Source organism: Trichomonas vaginalis, chromosome V (assembly GCF_026262505.1).
Source record: "Trichomonas vaginalis G3 chromosome V, whole genome shotgun sequence".
In the NCBI taxonomy this organism is placed as follows: domain Eukaryota; phylum Parabasalia; order Trichomonadida; family Trichomonadidae; genus Trichomonas; species Trichomonas vaginalis.
The window spans coordinates 28893664-28903888 of record NC_067207.1 but is presented as its reverse complement, the minus strand read 5'-3'; the positions used below and the strand labels follow the sequence as shown (position 1 = coordinate 28903888).

The 10225-nt window shown below is 35.7% G+C and overlaps 6 protein-coding genes and 2 pseudogenes across 8 annotated transcripts, besides 1 other annotated feature; 7 read left to right on the top strand and 1 right to left on the bottom strand.

Moving 5' to 3' along the window:
- Positions 1–366: 366 nt before the first annotated feature.
- Positions 367–10225: part of a mobile genetic element that runs on past the window's edge.
- TVAGG3_0421950 (uncharacterized protein) lies at positions 488–1366 on the bottom strand (the record flags this gene model as incomplete). Its single annotated transcript, XM_001313109.1, has 1 exon — positions 488–1366. The coding sequence occupies one exon, from the start codon at positions 1364–1366 to the stop codon at positions 488–490; it is 879 nt and encodes a 292-aa protein (XP_001313110.1).
- On the top strand, positions 1839–5083 carry TVAGG3_0421940 (annotated as a pseudogene). Its single transcript has one exon. A coding segment is annotated over exon 1 (3245 nt).
- On the top strand, positions 5143–6735 carry TVAGG3_0421930 (annotated as a pseudogene). The gene has a single exon. A coding segment is annotated over exon 1 (1593 nt).
- TVAGG3_0421920 (protein of unknown function, DUF4106 family) lies at positions 7121–7657 on the top strand (the record flags this gene model as incomplete). Its single annotated transcript, XM_051233459.1, has 1 exon — positions 7121–7657. One exon carries the CDS (start codon positions 7121–7123, stop codon positions 7655–7657), a length of 537 nt encoding a protein of 178 aa, XP_051103189.1.
- TVAGG3_0421910 (uncharacterized protein) lies at positions 8334–8486 on the top strand (the record flags this gene model as incomplete). Its single annotated transcript, XM_051233458.1, has 1 exon — positions 8334–8486. One exon carries the CDS (start codon positions 8334–8336, stop codon positions 8484–8486), a length of 153 nt encoding a protein of 50 aa, XP_051103188.1.
- Positions 8518–9294, top strand: TVAGG3_0421900 (uncharacterized protein; the record flags this gene model as incomplete). The annotated part of the gene is made up of 1 exon (XM_051233457.1): positions 8518–9294. A coding segment is annotated over one exon (777 nt), but the record flags the coding sequence as incomplete, so codon positions are not given.
- TVAGG3_0421890 (Poxvirus D5 protein-like family) lies at positions 9322–9753 on the top strand (the record flags this gene model as incomplete). Its single annotated transcript, XM_001313108.1, has 1 exon — positions 9322–9753. The coding sequence occupies one exon, from the start codon at positions 9322–9324 to the stop codon at positions 9751–9753; it is 432 nt and encodes a 143-aa protein (XP_001313109.1).
- TVAGG3_0421880 (protein of unknown function, DUF4108 family) lies at positions 9792–10211 on the top strand (the record flags this gene model as incomplete). Its single annotated transcript, XM_051233456.1, has 1 exon — positions 9792–10211. The coding sequence occupies one exon, from the start codon at positions 9792–9794 to the stop codon at positions 10209–10211; it is 420 nt and encodes a 139-aa protein (XP_051103186.1).

Here is a 10225-nt window from a genome sequence, read left to right as displayed (position 1 = left end):
AAATTTTTGAGTCGAATTACCTCTCTATTACCATTATCCAAGATTGTCAAATTGATTACCTTGTCTTTCACACATGCCATATCTCGAAAATATTACGTTTTATGGTACCATCAAATGTCATGAATATATGTTTAAAAGAATAACTTCTCTCAAGCTCATACGATACTATTCGCTCAGATCCGTTTATAGCGCTATGTTCAATGATATGCAAACGGATGGTATTGTTGTTTATTGCTGTCACAGATTGCATGCAAATTTTTCGGGAATTGTTCCTATTAAAGGTTTTGAATGTATTGATGTACCTGCTAAATCGTGTAAGGTTAACTATTACTTACTTTCTTATTCGATATTTGTTTTTATTCCTATACTTATATAAAATAAAGTAAAGTTAAAAAAAAAAAAAAAAGGTATTGGGGCTTCCAGGGGCTGCGCCCCTTCTAGCCCCGAAGATGTTTAGTATAAAATGAAGTTTTTATTCGGAAAATTGTTAGTCTTCTGGTGTGAATTCGGAGGACTCTTCTTGGATAGAGTCTTGTATTTCCTCCTCTTCTTCTTCCTCCATTGCTTCTGGGAAGAAGCCTTCTTCTGGGTCGAAAACATTATATAATGTGTAATTGAATGACACATTATATCTTTCTTTGAGTTCGCTCCTGACAAAGAACTTAGTTCCAGGAATACAGAAGACTTCTGTGCGTTGGAAAAGCTGATGTCCTGGAACAAATTTGGCAATTAGAGACTTCTTTTTTCCGAATTGTTCAGGAGTTTCCATGACGACAGTAACAACATCTCCATCTGCGAGGTCTTGTTGTTGTTCGGAAAGGTAAAGAGCAATGATATGAATGGTTGCTGCGTTGAATTCGAGAAAGTCGAATTCAAATTGTGTTGTCGTATAGCATTCAAACCATTTTGTACAGTTGTCTCCGAACTCGTCAATGTATTCATCTTGGTCATATCCGTAACTAAAGACTTGGAATTCGGCAATTCTCTTGTCGAATGACCGTTGCATGTAACGAGGAAGATTTTGACGAACTTGGTATAAAGTTCTCAACATTATAAGCTTAGTAAATGTTGGAAAATACTGAACTAAGACATCGCTAAGCTCAATTGGACTTGGAATTGTCTTAGTAAGTTCAATTGAACTAGCAATTGCTTTGTTCAGAACTTCACAGAACTGAGTATTGTATGTAGCGTCTGGTTGTGTGTTTTCTTCGGCGTCTTTGAGATATTTAGAGCAAATTTGTTGAAGAATTTCTCTTAATTCGCTGTTAGACTTTTTGGTGGTTATTCTAACAGCTGTGCCAGTTCTTGGAGGTTGTGGGGCTTTGGCTTTGGTTAGCGGTTGAGAATTGTTAATGTTGGCTTCCATTAGACAAAAATAAACTGTTTTTTTTCGGACTACTCATAGAAAAGTTTAAAATAAACCGTTTTCGTCAACGGTAACCCCCTCTATTTTTTTATTTTATTGAAAAGTCTCCGTTGGCAAACCGTTCCATCTCAAATATTGAATGAACTATAAACGTTTTTTGTTTTCTATACATACTTTTTTGTCCAACGGTAAAACTTTTTACACAACGGTTTTGAGAGTCGTCGCCGTTGACCTTTTTTGTAGAGCACTCAAAATAGTATAACTTTGTCCGGACAAGTAAGGGTCTATCGTCGCTACAGGAAAAGTTACAGGCGTTCCAAGGAAGTATACTTTGAGAAGCCTTTTCCCCTTATAGAATGAGATAGGACGGTTATTTTACAAAACTGACAACACTTTGACCGAGTAGTTTTTTGTGCTGCACAAAAAGTGTCATATAAACATCTGTCAAAACCGCTTTTTAACTTCACTTAAAATGCCACGTAAGCTACGTAAATATACGTAAGAGGAAAGAGCATTGAAACATCCAATAGTAAGACTGACACCACAACAACAGTTGCAACAACAAATGCTGAATGACCCCACTATGTTGCAACAAATGTCAAGCAATCCTATGCTTTTAAACCGAGTTACTGGCACAGAGTGGAGGTTTAAAGCGGCACTTTTAGCGAAAATGGCAGGCTATGGTGGAGCTGCAGACGGAACAGCATATAACCTCAAAGTCAAATGAATTTGAGTTCACTCAAAAATCAAATAACAATGTCAAAAGTCAAACATAGACATACAGAAGCAAATAAGTGAAAACGAAAAGAAACTAGAATATGAAGACACACAAAGAAACTCAATGAGTTAAACGTAGAGAAAAAGAAGAAAGAAGAACAACTGAAAGAACTAAGTACAGAGGAATATGCGAAAAAAGTGTCAGAAAAAAGCAGCAGAAGTAGCAAAAATGAACAAGATGTCATAAATTGAAAAACCATACTACTCAATATAAAATACTGAAAGATGAAGAGATAAAACAAAAAGCCCTGAAGACATATATGGATAGCGATGAGTATAAAAAAGAAGTTGAAAGCAAATGTAAAGGCAGAAAAACTTTTACAGTTGCAAAACCAAACCGTACAGTATGAAAACTTAGCACAAGAAAGTAAAAATAACGACGCAGCCATGCAAAAGGCAATGAAAAGCGCAGAATATATAAAAGCTAACAATGACTGGTTAGATGCCCAAGCCAACGCTAAAGCAGCCCAACTCATAGGGTCAATAAGGACAAAAATACAAGCGGATGAAGACAGTTCAAATGAAGCTTAACGAATGCTGACTTTAAGAACGCCTTCGAAAGCTCTCATAGTAAGGTGAAACAAGTGAACGATTTCTCATCTGGAAAGAAAACTGAAAGTCTGAAGGTTTCGACAAAGAGTTAAAAGAAGTAGCACAAAATATGACGAAAATAACAGATGCAGCAACGAGACAGGCAGTTCAAAGTGCCTATGACGCCGTTAGAGCAACTGTTTGAAAAGTCAAGAAAAAGAGTTACAACAGACCAAAACAGACCTAGTAAATGCTTTCTTAAAAAACGAAAAGTCAGGTAGGACATTACGCTGCAGATGGAACATATGTGCCAGCTGGTGGAACTTATATACCACCAAACCCTCCAAGAGAAGCACCTGCACCAGACTACCTAAAACATTTACATCGTCACATGGACACAGACACAGGCATGCACCAAAACCAACACAACAACCAAAGTTCACAAATCCAACACAACAACAACAGTTCAAAATCCAGCACAGCAACCAACAGTTCAAAACCCTGCACAACAACAACCACAAACAGAGCAAGGACATAAAAGAAGTAGAGAACAAGGAAAACCAAGAATTCTTAAAAATGCTTAAAGAAGACTATGGTTACCCAGATACTATTGACTTTAGTGACAGATATAAAGAAGCTATTCGAAAGTTCAAGGATGGAAATACTGACCCGAACCTATTTAGCTTTATGGCTCTGCACCAAAAGGGATATAATCTCAAACCTGGAAAAATACAAGCTCGCTAAGGATATGATTTAATAGCATATCATCCAAATGACATGAACGAATTTACTCCGAGATATTTGATGTCAGAGCTAAATGACAATTCAACTCTCTCATGAAACGCGTAAAAAATAGAGACGGAACGAAAGAAGAAAGTTTATGAGTCCGGATGACTTAGAAAGGGAACTTTTAAAAACGGTCTCGGAATATATGAAATGCCAGCAGAAGGTACAAGAAACTCCACAGGAAGAACTAGTTCAGATACAACCAGACATGGAAGAAATAGTTCAGCAACAACAGCTAGAAGAGCCTGAAGGAAACGAACAAGTCCTCCTTTGGAAACTAACTTCACAGAACTAGATGAAGATTTGGAACAGCCGAAAAATCTTGACCCTCAACAAGAGTATGCGAGAATATGGAATATTTCCAAGAGTCTAAAAAAAATTCGGCTGACATAGTAGAAGAATATCGAAAAATGTTTGCCGACATACAAAAGACTCCAACACCAGATGAAAATATTCAGCATAGAATGGAAGTACTGAAAGAAAATGTACACAAATACAACAACCCTTTTTACTTACGAGCATTTAACGTTCAATCTTTGGATGAACTCGGTGAAAATAAAAGGTTAAATTTCAACAAAACATATAGAAATGAAACATTGTTTAAAGTTCATTCAGAACCTAACCAAGATGGAAACAAACCTACTTTTGTTTCTGCAGACGATGGAACTACAATGAGATGGGGTCATAAAGCTAATCCGGATAGGTGGTTCATAAACTTACAACCACAATTCCAAGAAGTTGTAGACGCAATGGAAGTCAATGGTGAACGAGATATAGCTGGTATTTTAAGCGCGGCTTTAATGCCATTGAAAGATATGAAAATGCAGATATTTTGAACCAGTATGAAATGAACATGCTGATGGAAATATAACACCTGACGTTCTAGAACATTTATCTCAAAGAACTACACAGAACCATAGAGATGGTATATTGGTGAAGAGTTTAGAAAGACAGTTAGGAGAGCGAAGGGAAGAGAACCTATTGTACATGACCTTGCAAATGAAAGTTTGCAAAATGTCATAAAAACTTACTTTGCAGACAATGACCTGAGAAGGGATGAATATTTAAGAAAACTCAAATGACAGTACCAAATGAAATGTTAGTATTGAAAAACATGTTCCTTGACAAAATAAAACCAACTACAGAAATAAACGACGCAAGACTGAAAGATTGGGTAAAAGCTTTCCCATTCACAAAAGATTATAGTTGGTAACATGGAAAGAAAACCAGAATGGCTACAAAAACATATATTTGGAAACGAGCATATTCCATATGGACAGGCACTTTTGAAGAGCTTGAACCGGAAACTCAGGACAGAGTCATGCAAACAATAAGCGACGACTCAAATACAAACTATGACAAACTCTTTCTAGGATATAGGTTACCTGAGATGGGCGACCAGAGCCAAAGGAAAAAAGGGCATGGGAAAATTTGCAACATACTAGATGAACATGAGGCAAAGATGCAACAACTTGAAGCAGAGGGCAAGTTACCAAAGCGACACCAAAGAAGAAGAGTAGAACAAGTGAAAGTAGTGAAGAAGTAACTTCATCTAGTGAAAGTAGTGGCAATGAAGGAAAAAGAAGAGTTAAAAACTCAGTCAGGAAGAAAGTAAAGCTTGGTCCACGTGGGTTCTATTATGACACATAAACCCAACTATTCTATATTTTTACCCATATGAAATGTACGCCGCTCAGAAATAACGCCAACAGTTTTGGATGCCATGAATGGAAATGTTTCCGAATGGTATAACGAATGCGACAATGCCATTAGAGGTCAGAAATAGTTCCTGGAACTTACGAATATACAACTGCTGTTTCATATGGAAACGTAGGTGAGTTTGGAGAAGGTTCTTCAACAACAGTAGATATGCTTGCGACAGGTTCATATAATTTCTATTGACAACTCTTTCTTATACGTGGAACAAGACATTGAAATAAAACCTTCTGCCAAGTTGTCTGACAAGAAAGGTTGCAATGGAATTTTCTATGTCGGATACCAATATGCTCCAGAAGTTTTCATGGGATATAAGATATATTCTAACTCTGACTTAGTTCAAACAGTAACATGGGCAAACTATGAATGGTTCGCTTTGAGAAACTCAGTACAACCACAAGCTAGAGAACAAACAGACCAGTATGCAACTATTGAGAAAATAAGAAGACTTGACCCTAACGTTCCAGGAGTTTATGTTGACCTTTCTGGACAAAACTGCAGCAGCAGTAACCAAAGTAAAAATTGAAACTTAGAGTTCCTTTGTCATCTTTCCTCATCTTCAGGTTTTTAAGATACTTGCCAAACTGGGCAGGAAAAATTTCTATCGAACTTACTCCAAGCAAAAATAACTTAGTCATTGCACCAACGCAAGACCCATTCACTCTTACTGTAGCTGGAATGGTGGAGCCAAGTTCTGTGACTTTTGCAAAGACAAAGTTGACTTAGACTTTGGTTTCTCAAACCTCAACACTGAAGTAAACTATTATTTCAATGCTGCTGGAACTGCTTGGGACCCAGTTAAGTTCACATGCGAAAAGTTTGAATGCAAGAGAATAGAAAGCAGACTTGCAGTCTATATGTTGGACCCAGATATTTCAAATGCTTTAGCTGCAAATATATTGCAGTTCCACTTATGTTCCCTATACACCAAATATCTGTCAAAGACTTTGCAGGTGAAGTTGGAAACCAAAGTGCTGACCCAGGTGCAAGAACAGATATTGCCTTAACAACTGCAATGAAACATGCAGATACTATGTTTGTACTGTTCAGACGAATATAAATGACTATTCTTGCTTCTACAACCCTGGTATTAAATACCATATAAACATAGATGGCAAATACTATCCAAGAGAAGAATATTCTACAGTTGAGGATATGAGGTCATACAACTTGACATTAGATGCTATGAACTTTAACAACAACTTCACAACAACCATTAACCCTGAAATGCAAAGTTCTATTATGCCATATGTGAAAGTATGGACTCATGCAGGAGGTCAAAAAACTCAATATACAAATGGAGACCGTTCAAACTTTTGGCTTGGCATTCCATTTGCTGACTCAGAAGACTTTATGGGTGGTATTTCAAACTGTTGGTACAGTTCAAATACAATATACTGGTGACAGAGACGGTCCAGATGAATTGAAAGCAAAGAAGTTTACAAAACCAATAGCACTTTTCACAGAAGATGCTCTTTTGAAGATTCGTTCGATGAAACCTGCTGGGGCTCCTCAGATTGGTATAACGACAGCTTCCATCGAGCAGATTTTGGCAGCAGGTCAGTAAGTTGTTCTTGAACTGACTTCTCTCCGTCAAATATTGACAGTACGCCAGTTTTGATATAGTATTGTATTAAAAACTTACCTTTAGAAATATCGGTCAGTTTTGTTGTTATATTTTTGTCTGCTTCAAGAACTTTCACCATCTCGGTTATACCAACTTTCTTTGCTTTATGAAAATATTTTGGTTCAGCAAAGACTGCTATTCTATAACATTTTCCATTGTTTGTATAAAGAACTATTCTATCAATGAACTTGTATTGTTTGTGTGTTGTAAACTTTGTTCTGCTTCAATTCGAAGAGATACTCAAATACGTCCATCTTTTTATTCTAAGTAAAATGTCATTTCCGAAAAATAGAAGCGTAAGTGTTTCAAAAGGTTTAATGGCGATGGCAGACGTGAAGTTAAATTCACCAACTCAAACAAACAGTCAAAGTGTTGTTGTCAATGTCAAAGACAGAGATGTTGAAGTGGGGAAACCATACGAAGACGAAGATGGTATAACAATAGTTCCTGTAAAAGAACAACCAACATATCCTGAAGTTAGCAGAGACTTAAGTTCTGTTGCAGATATTCGAAACGACTACCAACAACTTAAAGACAAACTTAAAACTCAGGAGAAGATTTGTCAGGCTTTGGGTATAATGTTAAACTTGGTCGAACACAACCCTGTAAAAGTGAACTCATATGTCATTGCACCTCATGAAATTTTGAAAGAACTATTGAAACTTTTGACAGAGGCAGACGATATAAACATCAAAGAAATAGAACCCGACATTGCTTGCTGTGGTGTTTCATATAATGTCATTGACAAGATATACGTTATGAAAGGAGGTGAAACGTTGAACTTAAAATATAGTTTCCCAGACGTCATAAAAATATTTGACGACCACAACATTTCATTAAAGTTTGTTTGCTAAGTAAATGGCAGAAGACATAGTGGTTTATACTATTACGACTAAAAACCCTGAGTCATATAATTCTATAACAACAAACTTACAAAGTCCTCAAGGACGATATTGTAAACTGACCTTAAACACGATGACGACTAAAGCCTGTTTTGCTCTTTTGACACCAGAAGACTTTGTTGTTGTGAATGGTAAAAAATACTCCTTTGAAGATACTTACTCAGATATACCACCAACAGGTTTTGTTGACTTATTTAATACTTTAAGGACGGATGTAACATGTGCTGCAACTAGAGCAGGTTTCATTATGTTTGGATGTCCGACTGAGTTTAGTATAAACGATATGAGCTATAATACAAAACTTATATCTGGTTTTTACTACCAACAGTTTCCTATAACAGGAAAAGGTGTCATACAAGGTTTGTCTGTTCCATTGACTTTAAGTACACCTATTTTATATATTGTTTCAAACTTAGGTTCAAAGTGCTATTCGAATGTCGACAGAAACTACTATGACCAAAAGATACTCATGCGTATAAACAACACTTTCTCTGCTGGTTTGCCTATTGTTCATTCGAATGCAGAGTTTTCAGCTTTAGTAAACTCAAACACTTTAGCAAACATAAACTTAACCTTAGTTGACGCAAACTTTGTTCCTGTAAAACTTTTATGTCCTATGTATTTGTCAATGACGGCAGAAAGTTTCGAATTGGAAGATGCAACTGGTGAAAGTATTGTACTACAAGAACAACTTCAACAACAAATAGCTCAAGAACAACAAATGCAACAAATGGAACAAATGCAACAACAAAGTCAAGAACAACAAATAGCTCAAGAATAAAAAAAATATTTTTTTTTATTTTTATAAAAAAATGTACAGAATAGACGTTTCAGATTTTTATGACTTCCAAGCGTTCAGAAATATGTGTCCATTTCGAGACTATAACAAAGCAGTCGAGAATTTGAAACGTTTAGTCATTTATGTCGACTCTGCCCCAGAATGTTATGTCATGAAAGAATGGGATGTTGTCTTTAACAAACCTAAAGCGACAATAGTTTCAGAACAAGAATGTAAACAGAAACTTAAGAAAATAAAAGTCGTACAAGTTGGTATGAAGATGTTAGATGCTTGGGATATCTTATTGTCAAAGTTAGAAGATTTTTCAGTTCGTGGTATAAAGTTCTATACACCATCTCCAAACTTCTATTCTATCTTCACTGGATATAAATACGAACAAGTAGAATGGAAAGAAAATGTTATAGAAGCTTGGTTAGACCATGTCAAAGAAATTATATGCAATGGAAACGAAAGAGTCTATGAGTATATCTTATGTTGGTTTGCAAACATCTTACAACATCCAAGTGCTAAAAATGAAACTGCTCTCATCATAATTGGAAAACAAGGAACAGGTAAGAACACTTTCTTTACAGATATCTTATGCAAACTGTTAGAGGGCTATTCGAATCCGAATATGACAAACTTAGAAAACATCTGCGGTAAATTTAACTCTTCAATAGAGAATATGAAACTTATAGTATGTAACGAACTTCAAAGTATAGATACAACAAAGGTTTTAAACTCAGATGCTTTGAAGAGTCTTATAACAGACAAAGTTGGAGTTGTTGAAAGAAAGTATAGAGACCAAAGAGTTTGTGAAAATGTTGCAAATTTCATCATGGTTTCAAACAACGCCGTTCCGATGAAGTTAGAAAGTTCTGACAGAAGATATGTAGTTGTCAGAACGTCAGATTCTCATATGCAAGATACAGAATATTTTGACGACTTAGCAGAAACTTTGACATCTGACTTTTACAACCACTTGTTCTCATATTTCATGACATTAGATATTTCTAAGTTCAATCCAAGACAAATTCCACATACCGAAGAGAGACAAACATTGTTAGAAGCAAACAAGAGTGTATATGAACTGTTCATAGATGAAACTGACTTTGAGTGTTTAGATGAAAGGTCATTGTACGATTCGTATAAACAGTATTGTCAAGAGTATGGTTATATGACAGCGTCTAAACGAACATTCTTGGCAAATGTCAAAAGTCTTTTAGACGTACAGAATGGTGTATATACAAAGAAAAATTTTTCTGAGTAAATTTTAAAAAAAAATATTTTTTTTATCCGATAGAAAAGATGACAAAATTCATCTCAGTCAACAAGTACATGTCAGGACTTAAAGAAGAACTAGACCCATTCACATATTTGAATGTTTACTTCTACCATTTTGAAAAGTCTTCATTTGACAAAGTTTGGAACATCGAACCAGTTAAGTTTGCTATTGTGACTAAAAATGGTGCGAAATTTGAAGACTTAGACATAGAAGGTTTGTTAACAGTCAAAGAAAGTTTTGACAGAAGGTTTTCAAACCTTAAAGAAGGCAAAGCATACAAACTTGTTATACCTTATGAACCAAAGAAAGCAGACGACTATGAATATTATGAGTCTAAGATAGTTGAAGTTCAAGGTAAATTGGGTAAAAAGATTTTAGAGTCTAAGCCAGTGTTTGCTCCTAAAGAGGAAGAGAACATTGACATTGACCCAGAAATGTTCTAAAAATAAAATTTTAT